Source organism: Terrapene carolina, unplaced genomic scaffold (assembly GCF_002925995.2).
Source record: "Terrapene carolina triunguis isolate 2854851 unplaced genomic scaffold, T_m_triunguis-2.0 Scaffold93, whole genome shotgun sequence".
Taxonomy (NCBI): Eukaryota; Metazoa; Chordata; order Testudines; family Emydidae; genus Terrapene; species Terrapene triunguis.
In genome coordinates, this window is record NW_020664444.1 from 21,983,111 (window position 1) to 22,004,559 (window position 21,449).

Here is a 21,449-nt window from a genome sequence, read left to right on the forward strand (position 1 = left end):
AACACCTTCAGAGAGACTGAGGGAGCCCCACACATCACAATATCCTATTGTCCAGTGATTATTTACTCACACGAAAAGTGGCATATCCCTGTTCAAATCCCTTCTTCCCCTCAGGTGGTGGGAGGGGCGTGAACCAGGGTCTCCCATATCCCCAGTGAGTATCCTAACCCCTGGGCTAAAAGTTATGAGGGAGATCCTCCTCCTTCCCCTCCCTCTCAGCTTCTTGATAAAATGGCATAGGTGCCTAATGTCAAGCAAGGGTGTGCAGCTGAGAATCCCAATATAGGAAAGCACCGCCCTGCATCCCGAATTTAGGCATGCCTATCTCAGAGGTACAGGGTGTAGGATGAAAACCTCATCTTGGCATCTCCCATTGGCTGGTTTAGGCAAGGAGCCGCCAGCATGCTGCCTTTTGTGAAACCCACTCTCAGGAGGCTCTCCCCCCGTCCCCTCATTGTATAGGGCACCTATGTGCCTAACTCAAGCTTTGTGAATCTCAGTGATTTTGTAAGTGTCAAAAAAATCGGGAGTGCTGATGCCCCTAAGTTTCTTTGTGACTTAGCTCAACATGCCTTCAATATTATCTCCAATAAGGTGACAGTTTGCAGATTTGGTTATTTCTTTCCAAAATGTGGTAGTCTTCGGTTTACAATTGTCACTAAACCTCTGTTAAGAGATTCCCCATCATAACCTTACTGTGTTCACATGCCATCATGTAAGATTCTTCTACCTTCAGAAGCATGATAAGGAAAGACTATGAATAATCAAGGCATCAGAAACATGCACAAAAAAACCCTTTAGATTTCTAAAATTCTCAATTAAAGCTTTAAGATCTTCATGAATATCTAATCCAGAACTAAAAAATGCTGTGAATTTTAGATCCTATGAATTTATTCTGAAAATTCAACGTAACTTCTTTAAAAGTTTATTGCCTGCTATCTTAAATAAACAGATATTAAGATTCTGGTCCAGGTAAAGCAAAAGGTGCATCAAAAATACCACTCTGGATCCTTTGGACATACTTCTAGGCTACATCTCTCTCTTTTTTTTAAGTCAGTGCAGCAACAAGCTTAATTATTGCTCACACTAAATCTATGATACCTAACTTTGCCTTACGAACTATAGAAACATCTAATCAGAGTTATTTTTCTCACTTTGATTATTCCTTAGAACTATGCAAACATTTGCTAACTGACAAAAGTATACATCTCAATACCGAGAATAACAACGGAGCTAGAGCCACAGTTTTAACATAATCCCTACCATGCTCTCTTGAGCAAGTTGGCAGGCATCTCCCTGCTCAGAAGAAATACTTAATGAATATATGGGAGTTTTTAACTCCCAATACCAACACTTTATGAAATTCTTAATACAAATAAGATATGCCACTAGGGAATTTTAAATGTAAAGAAAATACAAGTGATTAGTTTAAACTGAGGCTAGGGTTTTCAGCGCCACCTTAAGATTATAGCAGATTTTGTAATGTACAGTGATTACTTACTTGTTAAAAAAGGGTTCAATGAGTTTTGATCTAGCAGATACATGATTTTTCGGAGGACTGAGAAATGAACCTAATAAACAAAGAAGAAATTCAGCATATCACATGCAGTGAAACAGAGCATGGAGGAAAAGTTTTTTGGGGAAAAAAAATATAGTACCTAGGTAGTTAGCCATGGAGATGAAACACAGTCCTGTTATGTAAGCATCATAGCCTGCTTCATGAAGTTGTTCAGAAGCTGTGTCATAGCTTGGAAACCCTTCTGCACTTTCTGAAGAAGGAAAAGTCATGTTTATCTAAGGGTACCATGGAAGTGGAAGTTATATTTAACCGGAAACTTACATTTGCTCCAAGTGCATAATGCACTATGGATAATTCTAGTAAGCTTCATTGACAGGAGAAGGCTTCTAGGAACCATTCCTATTCCCACTGAGTCAAAAATTGTACCACTAGACTCTCATAGCCCTTCTCATCCAGAGATATTCTGGACCATACTGCCACTTTAGCAGCCAAACTTCCATTGATACAATGGGAACAGGATTAGTCATCAGCTTATTTCTTCTGATTCTTCTGCAACACATGACATATACAGCTTGTAATTGTTACTCCACTGGTAGCAAACAGACTAAAATTTTTCAAAAGTGCCTAAGTGACTTCAGCATCTAAATCCTATTTCCAAAGGTGACTTAGGGCCATATTTTTTAAAGATACTTAAATGACTAAATATGCAAATAAGTATCTTGTGGCATTCTGAAAATCCCACTAAGTACCCTAACTGCATTTTTAAGCACCTAAATACTTTTTAAAAGTTTAGCCCTAAAATATTTAGAAAGCCTACGTCCCATTGACAGTCAATTTACTCCCACCCCACAAGCCCCCAACATTAGGATTGTGTAGCCTTTAATACTTAATTTCCCAGTCTGTAGAGAGACATCTGAACAGTTCAAGCAACATTTTTAAAGGGGAAATGGGACTAGAAGAAGAGAAACAGCTGCTTAAACCAAACTTAAGTACACACAGTGGAAATGGAAGTCAAGCTTAGTTATATTCACATTACAACAATTAAGGAGTCTTTTCCGCAGCAAAAGTGATGAATGAATATAGCTATGAAGTACACCCCAATATTTAAAATAGGGACATAAATAGGTGTAAAAATATAGTATTTTAGCCATATGTAAAGGAAGCCTACCTATATGTAACAAAATAAGCTTACTAACTACCTTATCTAGTATTTTTCCAGTGTCTAACCATGACTCAAAATTCTTAGCATATTTAAGTTTAAAAATCTACAAAAAAAAGTTACACAGCACTAACACATAAGTATGCCAATGTTTCACAGCCAAAAACAGTCCTCTCTCGAAAGGGTATATTTCTAAGAAAAAAATGTTACTACCACCTAACAGGTTCAGTTAACCTGTTTGAGTTTAAAATCAAGTTATCCTTTTAACGCCACAATGCATACCCACAAACACATTTCTCCACAAATCGAACAATTGACAGAAGTATTTCAATAACTTTAAACCATCTTTGCCTTGAAAGTTCTGACCCACATCTATGGCAATATCAAACTTTACAGTAGTCATTCACTACAAGTGATTAATGTTAACGTATCCACCAAATTTTGATGCAGAACCCAACAAGTAGCAAAATTAATATGATTTCATACAATCATTTGGTACTACATCAGCTAAAAGAGCTCACCAGGGAGAGGCCAAGTTGTCCCATCCCCAAGTTCGAAGAGGCTACAGTGAATACATTGTGAAAAGTACATATGTGGAAGTAGGAAACTATGCTGTGTGCACCAGCACCTCCTGCCGGTTGGTTAATAGAATGATTATTACAGACAGAAGTCAGAAAGCCTCTGGATTACTATTTCCTTTCTTGAAGCCACCCAAGTTTATTAAACTAAGTGCATTAGCTATGCATATTTAGAATGCTAAACAGAGTAATTCAAACATCTGTATTGCTTAAGACAAGAGACCCTCTCCTCCTGCCTTTTAACATGTTACGCTGCCCAATGGTTTTTCCCCTTTCTATATCAGCAATTCGTGCCCTCCATTCCAGAATGTTAAAACCAGTCTGTCCCTTCTGATCATTTAACATCTCTTCTTTCATGCCACTGCCTTAGAAAAAGTGATACAGCTCCACAGTACTTAATTACATTCTAAAAGTTAGCATGGGATCTAGTTACTAGTGTATTTTTTCAAAGAGTCCAGCTAAGTACTACTGGTAATTAATTAAGTAAGAGCTTTTAGAGTAAAGTACTTACATCTTGGCTTAATTTGAGACATAGCAGAAATTATTCACCAAAACCTAAGCTACAGAACAAATGCCATCAGTACAGTGACAGAACAGCTGTTCATTCAAGAATTACTATTCTACTTCACTCAAAATATAATGCCTAAAACCACAAAGAATAATGATCACAAATGGTATTGCATATATGTAACCCACTGCCAATACTAAATGGAGTTTAAACACCATTTAATTTAGAAATAGACCATTTTACATCCCAAACCAAGCAATAAGCATATCAATCTTTTCTGCGAAAGAGGAAACCTAGCACATAATTTAGGGTCATGGGACAAACGCTTTTATGCATCCTTACCAACTTCAGGAGGGTTGAATGGAATCTCTTTTAAACGCTTTTCCAGTTCTGCAAGGGATGTGTTGTTAATAATTTCCTAGAAACATAAGGCACAGTATGTGAGGACATCAATGGCAAATGCATTTTACCATATACTGAAATCATATGTATTAGAGATAACAATTGGGATTTAGTACCGCTGGCCTGTGTGCTCTACAGAGCTATACACAATCCAGTTCCAAACTCTAAAGTCTTGGAATGAACAGTTTGTTCCAACCCAAGTTTAAGGTTCCATGCAAATAATTGTTACAATTACACTATTTCTATCAAAAGCAATTTAGGCTCTGGGAACCCTAAAAAACAGCAAAATCAATATTGAGGCACAGTTCTTATCTAAAATTTGGCCCCCTGCTGAAAAAGGAGCACAAACAGCAATTCACAAAAACCCAGGTTTACAGCAGGTTATGGAATTAGAACTGAGCACCTCTTGCCCAGAAAGGATATAGCTGACCAAAAATATTGGTACTTGAGCTGGTGAGATTTTTTTTAAACAGATAGTAAAGAATATACAACAAGGTATACTGTTGCTTAATGGGGTAGCCAAGCAATAGAAATAGACTAACAGTTTAGTTACACTGTTATATGGTGTCTGATTTATTAGAGTTAGCAAATCTTATACATTAGCTTAGTTGACTAGCTTTATTCAATATAACAAAAGTAGTTACTGACACATTACACAAAGATTCTTAAATCTGAAATAAAAAGACAAATCTAGTCTAATTCATTATTTGGGTCACTAAATACTTTGTATTTATAACACCATTAGTCTCTCCATTGTACAAAGAGAGAAACAGGCAGCAACTTGCTCAAGGTGATAACCACTGGAAGTCAGTAGAACTTAGTTCTCCCTACTCAGCTGCGCTATCATCCTACAACTTCAGCTATCTACAATATATGTAATAATTTTGTGGTTTGAGTTTAACTCTTATGTTTCAAGACAATAACCAGAAGCCAAGAACCAAACGGGACACAGACTGGAATACCCTCACTCACAGTAGCCATCCATCCAGTGTAAAGCTACATGGGTAGAATAGGGTGGGAAGGCTTGCACTAGCACTACCTCAGACAGACCTATTCTGAGAACAAAAGTTTTAGCCACCAGAGCTGAAAAACAAGATAAACAAGTACTACTGTCTTTAAAAACTATATTAAGAACCTGCCAAATAATTTTCAACCCAGTGGTCAAGCTCAGAATACTTGTTGCACTGGCATCCAAAAACCCTAATTAGATGCACAAGGCATGTACACAAATGATAACATTATTTCTATTCCCCCCCCAACCCAAAATTATAAGTACAGTAAAAATTCCAAAGCAAGTATCACTGAAGTATGTGAGCTAAACACAAAACCCAACGTGTTCTCAAAATATTAGTTTTCAAGTTACAAAAGCCTTCAGATCTATTTGGACTCAAACAGTACTGCTCAACACAAGGCTGAAATTCTTGCTACATAAATTAGTTATTTTTACTCATTAAGACCTTGCCCCTCACCCCTCCCAAAAAAGCTACAGAAGTTATTATTGCAAGGTATGCACCTCTAGAGGCACCTGCTTCATCAGGTCACCATTCGCGTTTAGAATTCACTCAGTCCTGGGGCACACAGGAAAGTTTTGCAGAATGATCACTAGCCTAGCCATTCATTCCTCTAACTGGTATGTGATATTTAGGAAGCGTTTTTAATTTCACACAGACTGCTCTCAGTATGCAAGGAGTATATATGTGCCACAGAAAAACAGCAGTACATGTAAGCAACATTTCCTTCCAGTTGGAAACTTCTAAAAGTTAAAGACTGAGAGTTTGCAAAACTCTAGGGCTTTAGTATCCAGATGAGCAAGCAACTTGCAGGACCTAATATTTGCTGTCATGAATGTGAGAAGAGCAGAGGTGAAAGTAAGCCAGTCTGGTCCGATCCGGCATACCGGCAAGAAAGTGCCGACCATACTGGCAGGGCCGCTGATGGGGGAGGGCAAAAGGGGCAGCTACCCTGGGGCTCGTCAATTTAAAAGGGCCCCGGCGGCAATTTAAAGGGCCCAGGGCTCCCGGCGCCACTGCTGCTACCATGTCAGCAGCCGAAGCCCCAGGCCCTTTAAATCACTGCCGGAGCCCCAGGTGGCACCAGCCAGGCAGCGCTGAAAGGCTGGTTGGGGGATTTTGGCCCCAGTCCTGCCCCCTCCACCTGAGGCCCCGCCCCTTCCAGGGGCCCAGAGCTGCCCCCCACCTGCCTTGCCCAGGACCCCGGCCACTCTGCGTACCGATAAGTCAGTTAAGTTACTTTCACCCCTGAAGAAGAGGTCCACAAGAAGACAGACAATTCAGGATGCAACAACTGTTATTCACAAAGCAAAACCATTCTACCAGTCTCATTAATTAGAACCACATTTTAAACAGTAAAAGCAATATGCTTTTTGAATTAAGAGGACACCAAGTTAATACATAACATATGCAGAAGTTAAGATTTGCAGCCCACTTAGAACAGGACAAAAATATAGCTAACTGTCCGTATTTCTTATTCATAATTATGAATTAAATAGTGTTTTTTCCTTTAGTGCCCCATATTGTTCTAGTACAGATCACATGTACTGCAAGAGCTTGTGTGCCTAGAAAGTTAAGACTACCTTTAAGATATTGGTCCTACAAATATTTTTCCATTTATGCAACATTTTGAATTGTTATCCTAGTGTGTGTATATACATACATACATACATACATACACACACACACACAAGACGGGTTAGTTGCCTATTTTGTATATATAGCTATACCTAAAAAATTATATTTTACTATACAGATAGAATTTGGCCATGATGAAATCCTACATTCAAATCAATAGTTTAGTATTACCATGGATATAAAATCCAGCAACTGTGGTACAACACAGCATTAAATTGAACTTAACTGAATACTCCGTTCAACTGACATTTTAAAAATATCTCTTGTTAAAATTACGTTTGAACAGTCAAATGAGTCTATAAACAAAAATGATGCACCTGGGACTCAAAAACCCAGAGTCCTACTCAGGCAAAAGTCCTGTTGATTGAGAGGATAGTTACCCAAGTAAGGACTACAGGAATGGGGCTCCCAGAATTTTGTGGAAAATCATGATGGATATGAATTATCCATCAGTAGAAATCGTAGAAGATTAGTTTCAGCACAGTCAATTAAGAACTTTACATTTGTCCAGGACCCAAAGCTAACTGCTCAAGACCAGCCATGTAGTAGAGTTTTTACCATGAAAGAATGGAATTTAAAAAGTATTATAATTTATTTTAAAGCTCATTTACTGTAGTTTTAGAAGGGTTAGATGAGAAAGTTTTTACAACAGTATGAAGTCATCCTGCTACAACAGAGGTAGTATTTATAAATGAAACATTCTATTATCGGTTATCTTCTAGCAAAATATTACTTGTATTTCAGTACTCATTTAAAACACACACAAAAAGATTAGACTATAGTTATTTACATTTGTAAGTTACCTTAAAAGGTTGCGTACTTGCCATCAGTTTAGTATCCAATAGTCTAAAAATGAAATTTAAGAGGTAAGAATAAAGTGTTTTGCTTTTATAAACAATTTTGCCAAACACTGAAGGATATTTTGTTTTATTCAGTGGTAAACAACAACATTAAGATGCTGAAAGTCATTAACACAGATCTTCAGGGAGCATTAGAACTGAGCTATGTCCACTAGAAAAAGTCAACAAACTAAGCCTGATAAAGAGCTGAAACTCGTAACATTAATAGCAAATAATTTTCATACAAAGAATTTTTTGTAAAGGCTTCTCTTTGGCTAAGAAGTATTCTGACAAGGGCGATGCAATCAGCAATGTCATAAATATGAATTAAAATGCAGACAGTAAGATTATTTTTAAACTAAATTGTTCTTAAATCACTGCAAATTGTAATACAAGTCACAACCATAATTTTATGCTTAATTTAGCCAAGAAGATAGCTGGAATTTGACAGTTGATATCTGTGAAAAAACTGCTCAATTGTAATTTGAAGATGAGCCTACCTGGGAAAGACACATGCCGCTAACTCCTTAAACTCACTTAGGTCCTAAAATTCAAAACAAAGTTTTGTTACTATCAAATCCGAACAGCATAAAATTCATAAGGCATTCTACTAGCCTGAAATAGATATTGATCAAGAGGTTCCAACTCTTTTATCCACTAAGATTTCTAAAGTAAGATCCAATGACTGTATTCTTTTTTATTTAAGATCGAAGTGTACTTGGTTACACTCTTTGAATGCCTGCTCACACTCAGTTTTTATAGGATTATAACCTTTTAGCTTGTCACTGTTTTTTCACCTAAACCTTCTGCCAGCCATCTCCAATATTCTGCTATGCAAAGATAACTGAAAAGGCTGCTACAGAAGATGAGCAGAAACTTTTAACCTGAAGAAGTTTGGTATAACCCAAACCCCGCTTTCCATTAGAATCAAGTGCTTTTCCCATCCCATACTAACAATGGCAGCCTCCATGTTCTGTCTGATATTAGAGCTAATCATCTACAGAAAACTGAAAAAATTAGTAAGTATTTCTTATATATTTCATAGTAGAGAATTAATTTAATTTAATGTTCATTTTCAGGAGATATTTTACTAATGAAATGCTTAAGTCATTGGCCCTTTCTTAGAAGGGGTTTGTGTATGACAACTCATTCTCTTAAACATTAACTCTTTGAGCCAATGAAGCATATGAACAGATGGTCACCTGGGGCTTCTGGGGAAGGTTGAGAAAACCCATCCTCTGTATTCACACAGAAATGGCAGTGAATCTGCTAGTAGAGGTGAAGAGTCCACTCTCTGCAGCGGAGATGTATACCAGAACCCCACTCTATGCCCAAAGAGGAGGGGGGAAGTAATCCAGCTAAAACCCTTATGAGGGGGCAGAAGGGGAGAAGTCAGTGTGATGTTCTGGGGATCACCCAGATCAGTAAGGGGTTCTGTCACCACCTGTCCTGCAGCCATGAGTTGCTTTCATGTTATGCTGCTATGGCTCAGAGCCCTGACACCAGTAGACAGCTCCATCAAACTCACAAAGGGGGTGTGACAATCAGGGCTCAGACACTCCAAGGAGAGAACAGTGGGTCTGAATCTCACAGAGTAAGCAACTGAATCCACAGGTTGTATACAATGTTGTGTACAAAAATATGTTGAATAAGGTCTTTTATGAAAACCTGTAATGTTCTGAACTTGATGGTCTGAAATATGTATACAGACTGATTACGAATATACATATATAAAATACTATGCTCATGATATGTACTACAATTTCAAATACACCTCACAGCAGACAAGAAACAATCCATCGTACAACCCAGGAAAAGTCAAATAATGTACCATTACAGTTAATGGGAAGACACAAACACCCCAGCTACCAAATCAAAAGGGAATTTCCCCTGTTCTGAGAAACAATGAATTACCATAGTCAGGGCGGAAAAAACTGCAAGCCATATTAAAAGGGAAGGTGGGGTTTGAAGTGAAAAGCACTGAACTGAGGGACAGTCTCAACAGCAGAAGGGACAGGGGTGGAGGGCGCTGCCTGTGAACACAGGATCTCATCACCTAAGGCTAGGGGGCAAGCTGGGAAACTGTTCAAAGGCAATAGGTAAGTTTGTATTAGAAAAAGGAATTTATCTAATACAGAAATGTAAAGCATGAAGTTGCATCTTTATGTTTATATTCCTTAACTTGTTTGCTTTTTCCTTACCGTTTCATCTTTGAGTCTGAGATTATTTTATTAAATAAATGTTGTTTATTTTTATCCCAAGCAGGTCTCTGGTGTGCAAACTGTGAGGAGTGTCTGCTAAAGTGAGCTGATAACTGAGGACTGTTTCCACACTTTTGGGGGTGACAAACCAGAAGGGAAGAGTCCCAGTGTCTGGTGGTTTAGAACTCAGGTTAGACAAATGTGGAGAGGCTCAGGACCAGAAGGGCTGTTGGAGTCACCCTGCAAGGAGTAATTAAACTGGTGGAGGCCAGGCTGAGTCTTTGTTTGTCGGCTGGCTACTAGTGTCAGGGCTCTGAGCCACAGCAGCACAGCATTAAGGCACCCAAAGTTACAAGGGAGGCCTGTCTGGGTGATCCCCAGATAATCAGTCACTACTCACTCTTCCCAGTGCCTGAAAATCCCCACCACAAATACAAGTCCTAATTGACTCTGCCCCTTCTCTCTCAGCTGCCAACCTTCTTCTATAACAGAAGCCGAAATGCTTTAATGATGGCCTTGGATTCTGGATCTCCCTATTTTCACAGGGAAAGAGGGCTAACGCAAGCTGCAAGTGACAACTTCTGAATGACTCAACAGCATCAAAGGGTGCAGACCCTTGATCATTTGTAGGAGTAGGTAAAGATAATCAGCCTACACCATAACTACATTGACCAAAATCTGAGGACTTCAGAAGCAGTGACAGCACCTCACCTGCACTTTAATAACCAAAAAGGCCATGTTACACCCCTGTCTAAAGATGGTTTCTTGAGCAAGTGACTCCCTATTTACCTATGTGCCAACATAGTTCAAACAAGCCTCAACCCATTTCCCCCACATCTAATAGCCAAGTCTCACATGCAGCCTCACCTGAAAAAGCCTCAAAGTTTATGATGCCTGTACAGGACACAAGTGACCCCTCTCCAGCCAAATCTCTTGCTTCCTCAAAGACTAGTACTGTAGCCTTACCCACCTAGCACAAACAAAGGCCAGGCTAGTAGATTAGGACTTCTTAAATAATCAGAACACCCTCCCCCTCCAATATTTCAGTACTGCAATTCCCATCCTTATAATCAATTTGATTTTATCCCCCAACTTCTGGGATTAGATTTCATAATGTCATCTCCATATCACATGTCACATCTCCATGTCAACTCAGCTTCTAGCAAACATCACAGAAGAGAACTTTATTTTTAAAATACAGCAGAGGAAAGTAAAACACTTCCATTAACGCTAGAGGCCTTGTTAAGACATAAAATGTAAGGAATTTTAAAAGAAACAAGTATAATGCACCTAATTACCCAGTCAATTACTGAAGCAGCATTGAGGGCCAAGAGCTGCAAGTACACAATTGACTTCCTAGTTTTCCTTTTCCTGAAACTGAACTTAAAACTTGATTTCCTACAACTTAAATTTTCCACTGCCATAGAGCATTGCAACTCCTGATCACTGAAGACAATTCTGTCCTTTAATAATTATACTCTTCTTTAGCATTATTCATGCTCCATAGGAAACTGCCATTTCCAAATAGCTTTCCTGCACTGTAAATACTTAGTGATATGGGATTATAAAGGCTAAACGTGATGAATGTAACATATCTTTAGTCAGACTAGGTTTTCAATTACAGTCACTTCATAAAGGTTACTAGTTTTATACTCAAGTCTCAATTAAAAATAGCTCAAGGACAATAAGGACATATGCCCAATTATACATGGGTTGAAATTTTAAAGCTTTCAGGACAAATGCTTTTAAAAGTGATTGAGGTATACAGTTAGAAATACTATAGTACATAAAGTCACATACTAGAGTTGATTTTTATTTGCACTCAACTTACATGTTTCAATAACATACATTTAATACCCTGAATCCTCACTGTAACTGCTGCTCTACTTTGAGCAGATGTTTTCAGAGAACTATCCACAATGACTCCAAGATCTTTTCCTTGAGTGGCAACAGCTAATTTAGACCCCATCATTTTGTATGTATAGTTGGAATTATGTTTTCCAATGTGCATTATTTTGCATTTATCAACATTGCATTTCATCTGCCATTTTGTTGCCCAGTCACCCTATTTTGTGAGATCCCCGCTAACTCTTTGCATTCAGCTTTGGACTTAACCGTCTTGAGTAACTTAGTATCAGCTGCAAATTTTGCCACCTCATTGTTCACCTCTTTTTCCAGATCATTCATGACTATGTTGAACATCACTTGTCCCAGTATAGATCCTTGGAGGACCCCACTATTGATCTCTCTCCACTGTGAAATCTGACCATTTATTCCTACCTTTTGTTTCCTACCTTTTAATGAGTTACTGATCAATGACAGGACCTTTCATCTCATCCCATGACTGTTTACTTTGCTTAAGAGTCTTTGGTGAGAGACCTTGTCAAAGGCTTTCTGGAAGTCCAAGTACACTATAGCCATTGGATCCTTGTCCACATTTGTTGGCCCTAGGGTGACCAGATGTCCCGATTTTATAGGGACAGTCCTGATATTTGGAGCTTTGTCTTATATAGGCACCTATTACCCCCATCCCCATCCCAATTTTTCACACTTGCTATCTAGTCACCCTAATTGACCCAGAATTAGAATAGATTTGCGAGGCAGGATTTCCCCTTACAAAAGCCTCATTGACTCTTCAACATATTGTGTTCATCTATGTATCTGATCATTCTATTCTTTACTATAGTTTCAACCAATTTGCGTACTACTGAAGTTAGGCTTACAGGCCTGTAATTGTCAGGATGGCCTCTGGAGCCTTTTTTTAAAAATCAGCATTACATTAGCTATCCACTAGTCTTCTGGTAGAGGCTAATTTAAGCAATAGTTTATATATCATAGTAAGCAGTTCTGCAATTTCATGTTCGAGTTCCTTCAGAATTCTTGGGTGATTACCATCCGGTCCTGAGATTTCAAATTACTGTTGAATTTATCAGTTTGTTCCAAAACCTCCTCTATTGACACTTCAATCTGGGAGGGTTCCTGAGATCTGTCAACTAAAAAGAATGGCTAGGTGTGGGAAATTCCCCTCCTTTGCATCTCTCGTTGCATCTCTTACTGCGACACTTCATTCAAAGATACAGTTACCAAATTGATGATGGAGATAATTTCAGCCCTAACTGCAAACTCTCCCTAGTAGAGGGTTTAAGAAAACTGAATGAACTATGGGCCAGTATCTCCAGAAAGCAAACAGATTTCTAATAGCATTTTAAAGATTCTATTTTAGTTTGTTCAACACCCCCTAGTAAGTTTCCATCCACAATAGAATTCAGATGAATTACTTCAAATTTCAGGATACATTTTCTAATTACCTGAAGACTGACAAGGCCACTTACTTCAGGTAGGGGACAGTAAAACTGGTGGATCGTGTGCATGACATCCAGTAGCATGTTGTGTCCAACAACAAGTTTGCCCTAAAGAAAGAGTCCATTATATGTGTGAATGACATTTCAAACTACTGTATACAAAATAGGTTACGGAAAAGGCTCTGGTGCAGTTTCACTCAGTTTTCAATTCATTACATTATAACTTCAAACTACTATACTGAATCACAAGCATATTCTTTACAGTTCAAGTATCTGATAATTATTTGTACAGTGGCAGTGCCAATAAGAAGAGGGGAGGGGACTATTGTGGCAGGCACTGTACAAACACGATGAGTCCTGTTCTAGAGACCATAGCAAAACCATTTAAAAACCTATTTTGAATATTTAGGTAGAAAGTAAGCAGACCCTGTTGATCTTTTTCTTACTGTGGTTATGCTTTTTACCTTGTGGTTACAGCCAAAACAAGAGTTACTTAATTTTTTTTCAAAAAGGACAGGACTTAGAATCTTGTTAACTCCTATAAGAAATTGGTATTATTCACTTTTTAAAAGATCTAATGAATAGGTGTAGTGAAATCTCATATTACTAAAGACTTTTAAAAAAGGATACACTACACTTATTTTATATCAAAGCATTGCCATAACCAAAAATCTTAATTAAAGTCAAGTAGAGCCCTGTATGGATACAAAATTTATATCCACGGATGTGGATATCCACAGAGCTGCAGAGCTCTACTAAGAACTGCAGCAGCGAAAGCAACAGCATGTCGGGCTGCCGCTCACAGGAGCCAGCACCCCACCCAGGCAGCTCCTCTGGCATGGATGTACCATCCCCAGCCCTGGCCACTGGGACGGGCACCAGGCTCACCGGCAGCTGCCCCGGTCACACTAGCGTGTGCGAGCAGCTTGCATACTCCCATATGGCAGCCCCACATGCTGTTGCTATCACCATTGTGGTTCCTGATAGAGCACAGCAGGTCTGCACATATGCACTTTAGACCCAAGGATATAAATTTTGTATCCGCGCAGGGCTCTAAAGTTACATACATTTCAGTCATACTTCATTAGTATTTGCTTATTTGTACAATTTAGTAGTAATGGACCTCATACTCTATGTGAATTATCAACTTTTTACTGTTAACTAAATTTGGACTCCCTGAGACCTTTTCCACTCGGCTTATCCAGAACACTTCATCCAGTTCTCTGGGATGTAAAAAACTCAGTTCGACTCCAGATTTCATCACTAAGGTTCCTTTATTTGCCATATAGCAAAGATACACTGAGCTTATCAAACAAAAACAGGGAGGTGAATGCAGGGTATATCACACCTCCAAACATACACAGAAACCCTCTCCCTTCATCTACATTTACACATCTCATTGCATTTACTATACATGACATCACATTTTTGTATTGGCTTGATTACTTTGCCAAAACCAATCCCTGTGCAGCATGCTGTGTCCATAAATTGTTGATGCTTGACCTCTTCTCTGCATTCCTAATTAATCTTGTCCATTGCTAGTAAATGGTTCCCTGGATGTTCTCCCTCTTACCTTAGCTCGCTCAGACATTCTGTTTTTTTAGCCTACTGACCTATTTACTTATCTTATTTAGCACAAAAGTTCTGCTTTCAGCCTGATGATCCGTTTACCTCTCTAATCCTATCCGCCAAGTAATGAGGCCTCCCTCCAGGTGTTAATTACTCATGTCAGGCCAGGCCTCAGCTGAAAACTAAAGGTATATATGAAAAAAACAAACAAAAAAAACCAATGTGTTGGTTAACTTACAGAATTAGCAATGGCATGAATGACTCTGGAAAATCCCACTGCATCACTGAGTTCTTCCTGCAAAATTTCAAGTATCATTAAGTGAAGTATAAATGCAAATAACTGACAGCAATGTCTGTATATTGTGACAATAAGACAATATCCCTGCAACTAGATCTCAAATTAAGGTCCCCCATTCAGTATACTTCATAAAATGATAATCAAATCAGACCCTAGGAAAGGCAAATATTTGCGAAAGTATTATTGTGGTCAGAGTAGGGCACTGGTATCCACTCTCTCTAATGGTGTAAATAAAAGACAAGTCAACTTGTGCCATAGATCCCCATCTATAAAATAGGCATAAGCTGGCCTGAAAATTGTTGGGAATGTCTAAGTCTGATACAATAAACTTTTACATAGTATTGCAAACAATGGGGCTAAAAGTAAAACTGCTCAATAGTATCAAATGTTTTTGTTCATTTCCATTTGATGAACTTTGCTTTTGCTATTAGAGCAAGAGTGAAAAAAACTTCTACCACCTCATTTCAATGCCTACATTGCCAAGGAAAAACACAAGCAGTGAGGTGTTTTTTTTAAACAATTCACTATTGCTTTAATTCTACTCTCACTGAAGTCAATGAGACTTAAAATTGACTTCAATAACGGCAGAGTTAAGCCTCCATCGAATGCTTTTCAAAATCTTCCTTTAGCAGTAAAAGTTGCAAGAGGGCAAGCAGAGAGTTGGCAGGGGGTGAAAGAAGTCACACTGAAAGTGCGTTTAGCTGAGTCAGAAAGGGGTGTTCAATATCAAGCCAAAGAGGCCTTCCACTTATGAGCAAATAATGCATGCTCAAAACAGGTTGAATTTTTATCCTGAAACATGCATTCAATAAAGGGTGCCTGGCATTTTTCTGCTCAGGACTCGGGACTTTTGTCAGGCCCCAGAGACAGACACAGACATCTCATGACTCAACCATTTGATATTTTAGAGATTTGTCTTGATTTCAGACCTCAGTCTGTAAGGTATTTGGAAGTACTGCTAACCTATACACCATTAGTTCAAAATACTGATCTGCGAGTTGCATGCTGTATACAACAAGCTACTACGTTATTCTAGAATGTAAATCAGCAAAACTGAATGAGGTGCATTTTGGGGCTGGAGGAAAGGAGGACAGGACTCCATTAGGTGTCCCTGCTGCATCTGGGTTACAAGGGAGGGGGAAAAGGGGGACAGACTTACCTGAGCAGAGCCAAGGTGGGAAAAGTGGCCAGACCAGATGGAGGCTCTGACTGACCATGTGCACCAGGGAAGGGAGGTATTTATACCCAATGCATACCAGAAGGAACGTGCACTCTCAGTCACTGATCAGCAGCACCCATCTTCCCACCCATGGGATCAAAGTAGGACAGGATTTTATGATCTACTGTGGGTTTGCGCTGGTTGCTTTTTTCATTTGGAGCTAGAAAGGAATTTTTCACCATCACCTTCCCACGGCAGGTGAGGGACCAAGAGATGCAAGGAAGGAGGTTAGGTCAAGATGTTGCAACTTAGGTAACACATACAACAGGTGTCCAGTGCAGGTACTCATTAAAGGGGATACAGTTCCCTGATAAACAGGAGTTGGAAATGGATTTAGGGGAAGGAATCCCCTAAGTAAAGAGGGGCTGGGGCTCCAAACATCAGGTACAGTCCCCGTTTTTTTTCAAGCCCACTTTAGTCCCCATACAAGGAAATGGTGATGGGGTCCCAACAATGGACTGGGACCAACTTGAAAAGGGGGAGGGCTGATGGCAGCCCTCAAAAGTGGGAATGATTAAGGAAAGAATGAATCTGCACTGTGTGACTCATGGCCAGATATGTTAAGTGAATGAAGTTGCAGCCTAAATGAGTCACATTCATTGCATTTTGTCTTTCTTCCTTTTCTTTTTTCCTTTCTGTGGCCAGAACCAAGGTAGTAGCCCTCTGATTGCTCTTAGAACAATGCATTTTTATTGAGCTAGGGTACAGTAAGGAATATTTTTACATTAAAAGTATTACTTCAACAACATGCTACAGTACAAATGTGGTGCACCAACTTCACTTAGAAGCATCACACGACTTCTATTTAAATGTAAGTACTCAGTCATTGTAAGTAATGCATTTAAGGCTTAAATGTTTCATACATGTAGAACCTGCAGATCTGGTAGAGTAGATTCACATAAGGATATAGAGAGCAAGTGCAAGGGAAGATGTTTGAGCATTGGAAGCCCACTCTTTATGCTCATTCTAATGGTAAGAGGACAATACTAAAAACACTTTGATCTTCTTACTTTATCCATTATTAATCCACCTTAAGAGCTACTAACTAAGAAAACTTTTTAACATTTATGGGGAACCTTAGTCTCTGTAGTTATGGCTGGATAAGTTCTACTGTGACTATTCAATTAATTCTTAGCACAAAAGCATTTGATGTCCCAAAGAAAAGAATTACAAGCACTAAAAATCCATTAAAGCAGGCAATTCAGTACTGCAAGCCATACATCTGGAACTGTATGCCCAGTTTCAGGACTATCCTGGAAAGACTGAAAACAGACAGTTATTAAAGTCTTCTCTAATTTTCATTAAAAAGAATAACTGAGGTACTTAATGTTATGAGGGGTACAATAAAAAAAATACTCAGGCCTTCCTTTTGACACCAAGTCAAAGTAAGAAAATAAGAATTATAGAATATCAGGGTTGGAAGGGACCTCAGGAGGTCATCTAGTCCAACCCCCTGCTCAAAGCAGGACCAATCCCCAACTAAATCATCCCAGCCAGGGCTATGTCAAGCCTGACCTTAAAAACCTCTAAGGAAGGAGATTCCACCACCTCCCTAGGTAACCCATTCCATTGCTTCACCACCCTCTTAAGGAAAAACTTTTTCACAATATCCAACCTAAACCTCCCCCACTGCAACTTGAGACCATTACTCCTTATCCTATCATCTGCCACCACTGAGAACAGTCTAGATCCATCCTCTTTGGAACCCCCTTTCAGGTAGTTGAAAGCAGCTATCAAATCCCCCCTCATTCTTCTCTTCTGCAGACTAAACAATCCCCGTTCCCTCAGCCTCTCCTCATAAGTCATGTGCTCCAGCCCACTAATCATTTTTGTTGCCCTCCGCTGGACTCTCTACAATTTTTCCACATCCTTCTTGTAGTGTGGGGCCCAAAACTAGACACAGTACTCCAGATGAGGCCTCACCAATGCCGAATAGAGGGGAATGATCACGTCCCTCAATCTGCTGGCAATGTTCCTACTTATACAGCCCAAAATGCCGTTAGCCTTCTTGGCAACAAGGGCACACTGTTGACTCATATCCAGCTTCTTGTCCACTGTAACCCCTAGGTCCTTTTCTGCAGAACTACTACCTAGCCATTCGGTCCCTAGTCTGTAGCAGTGCATGGGATTCTTCCTTCTTAAGTGCAGGACTCTGCACTTGTCCTTGTTGAACCTCATCAGATTTCTTTTGGCCCAATCCTCTTAATTTGTCTAGGTCCCTCTGTATCCTATCCCTACCCTTCAGCGTATCTACCACTCCTACCAGTTTAGTGTCATCTGCAAACTTGCTGAGGATGCAATCCACACCATCCTCCAGATCATTAATGAAGATATTGAACAAAACCGGCCCTAGGACCAACCTTTGGGGCACTCCGCTTGATACCGGTTGCCAACTAGACATGGACCCGTTGATCGCTACCTGTTGAGCCCGATGATCTAGCTAGCTTGCTATCCACCTTACAGTCCATTCATCCAGGCCATACTACTTTAACTTGCTGGCAAGAATACTGTGGAAGACCATATCAAAAGCTTTGCTAAAGTCAAGGAATAACACATCCACTGCTTTTCCCTCATCCACAGAGCCAGTTATCTCATCATAGAAGGCAATTAGGTTAGTCAGGCATGACTTGCCCTTTGTGAATCCATGCTGACTTTCCTCTCCTCTAAGTGCTTCAAAATTGATTCCTTGGGGACCTGCTCCATGATTTTTCCAGGGACTGAGGTGAGGCTGACTGACCTGTAGTTCCCCGGATCCTCCTCCTTCCCTTTTTAAAAGATGGGCACTACATTAGCCTTTTTCCAGTCATCCGGGACCTCTCCCAATCGCCATGAGTTTCCAAAGATAATGGCCAATGGCTCTGTAATCACATCCGCCAACACCCTCGGATGCAGTGCATCCAGCCCCATGGACTTGTGCTTGTCCAGCTTTTCTAAATAGTCCTGAATGACTTTTCTCTCCACAGAGGGCTGGTCACCTCCTCCCCATACTGTGCTGCCCAGTGCAGTAGTCTGGGAGCTGACCTTGTTCGTGAAGACAGAGGCAAAAAAAAGCATTGAGTACATCCTCTGTCACTAGATTGCCTCCCCCATTCAATAAGGGGCCCACACTTTCCTTGACCTTCTTGTAGTGAACATACCTGTAGAAATCTTTTTTGTTACTCTTAACATCCCTTGCTAGCTCCACAGTGTCACTTTAGTTTGAAAATAGTACAAGGAAACATTTTTCAGAATGCAGTTAGCTACTACTGAAGGTTTTCAAATACTGTAGCAAGTTTTTAAGAGACGCGTAATGATAAATATCTTCTAGCTATGCTTGCTAAGATAAAGGTAATATGCTCCATGACATCAGCAGAGAGCCACAGTGAGCAGGTACAAATATTATCCCCCCTCCACTTCCATCATGCACAGCACTGCTTACTTAGTCAAGCGTATCCCTGATTTTTCCTTCCTCTGAAGGATCAGATATCACCAATGCAAGAGGCAGGACACTGGAGTTGAGAAGTGGGGAAATTTCAGTGTCATAACCATGTGGAAGTCAAGTCAGTCGGGTCTCTTCCCCAATTCCAACATTTCAATTAAAATGAACAGGGTTTTCTTTACCTTAAGAAAGAACAAGGATACTAAAAATTTTACCTGTTCTTTTGCTTGTTTCTGCTGTTCTCTTCTTTTGCGCTCTTCTTCATCTACCTTGCTAATGACAATGTATCTTTCCTTCTGAAAGCAGTAATGGCATAAGTAAATTATTCCAGGAATAGCTTGACAAAAAAAACTGAAACTAAAATAGAATCCCAATGCTAATACATGAACTAATCACAATTTGCTATCTAAATTTCTACTGCAAACAAAGCTAAATTGCATCGGTTATACTCAGAGTTTAGCTGCAAAAGTTTACCTATTAATATTACAGTATTTCTTTTATAAACTAATTTTTTTCTAGGGGCTTATAATTTTAACAAGGCTATCTGAGCTGAACCTACTCACATAATGAAGCCTAAGGGAAATATGCTTTTTGGTTGGAATGAAAACATTTATCATACTAAGTTTCCCTATAACTTTAGGTTTCAGTGGGGTTTTTTAATCCAGTATTTTCAGGTGATTTGGGGTTCATATTGTTTACCTAGCTCTTTGGGAAAAAGTTAATGCTGAATATCTGCTGCAATTATTGTTCTGTTATCAAACCACTCAGCTGACCAAGACTTCATACTCTCAATGTACTGAATGTTAGATAAAATATAGTGAAAACTATAATGGCTAATATAAATATATGTCATATATTTGTATTTATATAAATATGTCATATATTTGTATTTATACCTCATGGATTTTAAAGTCAAGCCACTAAGGTTATTCAAAAGTATTTTATCATAGTTTAATGAAAGTTTAAAAGTTTGCATAACAAAGCTTCAGCAGGCAAATTTAGAGGTCAAGTAGCATGAAATTTCATTAGGACTGAGATTTCCCTTATACAGAACAAGCATCTAAGACAGTATGTTGTTAGTCAATTAATTACCTTCTCTGTCTCCAGAGTTTCAACATGGATACCTTTTGGATACCTACAGCAAACAGTGAAAGGTAAACTATAATTTATGACTAATTTGGCAGTTAGTATACTGAAGCTCCATCTTCAACTAGGCTAATTTTCATAGCTATGCAACTTGTAGTAAGGTTACAGACAGGCTTAATATTAAATGCAAAAACTATTAAGGCAGCTTTTAACCAAAATGAAGTTGGCAAATTCAAAGTACCAAGGTATTCAATAATTTGGCCTTCTTGTGTATATCAAGAATTTCAACAATTAGTGTTAGTTTCTTAATATACTATGCAGATAGCTGAACTGTTGCTGACAGAACTCTAACTCAATTTCTTCACTTCAGTGCAATTAAATCAATCTGTGTAATCTGATGTTGGGTTAAGGTACTGCTTGTGCATTTTTTCAGAAAGAGAAATTTATTCAAAAAAGCAGTTACTACGTTACCCATTCCGGAATGCACATACACTCAAATTCCACATGTTTAAGAGTGGTAGCCGTGTTAGTCTGTATCAGCAAAAAGAATGAGGAGTACTTGTGGCACCTTAGAGACTAACAGATTTATTTGGGCATAAGCTTTTGTGGGCTAAAACCTACTTCATCAAAAGCTTATGCCCAAATAAATTTGTTAGTCTCTAAGGTGCCACAAGTACTTCAAATTCACACTGCACAATGAGGG

The 21,449-nt window shown here is 39.1% G+C and overlaps 1 protein-coding gene across 2 annotated transcripts in view; it reads right to left on the minus strand.

Moving 5' to 3' along the window:
- PARN (poly(A)-specific ribonuclease) overlaps positions 1-20,796 on the minus strand; it is a 160,807-nt gene extending 140,011 nt beyond the window's left edge. Inside the window, exons 1-9 of one of the 2 annotated variants that reach the window (XM_026650748.1) lie at positions 20,753-20,796; positions 19,876-19,956; positions 14,964-15,020; positions 13,187-13,264; positions 8,154-8,197; positions 7,618-7,660; positions 4,107-4,182; positions 1,659-1,769; positions 1,502-1,571 (exon numbers count right to left, since the gene is read on the minus strand). In XM_026650748.1, the coding sequence (XP_026506533.1) occupies positions 1,502-1,571; positions 1,659-1,769; positions 4,107-4,182; positions 7,618-7,660; positions 8,154-8,197; positions 13,187-13,240 (398 nt within the window). In that variant the 5' untranslated portion in view covers positions 13,241-13,264; positions 14,964-15,020; positions 19,876-19,956; positions 20,753-20,796. Of the gene's footprint in view, positions 1-1,501; positions 1,572-1,658; positions 1,770-4,106; positions 4,183-7,617; positions 7,661-8,153; positions 8,198-13,186; positions 13,265-14,963; positions 15,021-19,875; positions 19,957-20,752 lie in introns of those variants that run through there. The other variant, XM_026650747.1, reaches the window with a different exon arrangement.
- Positions 20,797-21,449: the final 653 nt, after the last annotated feature.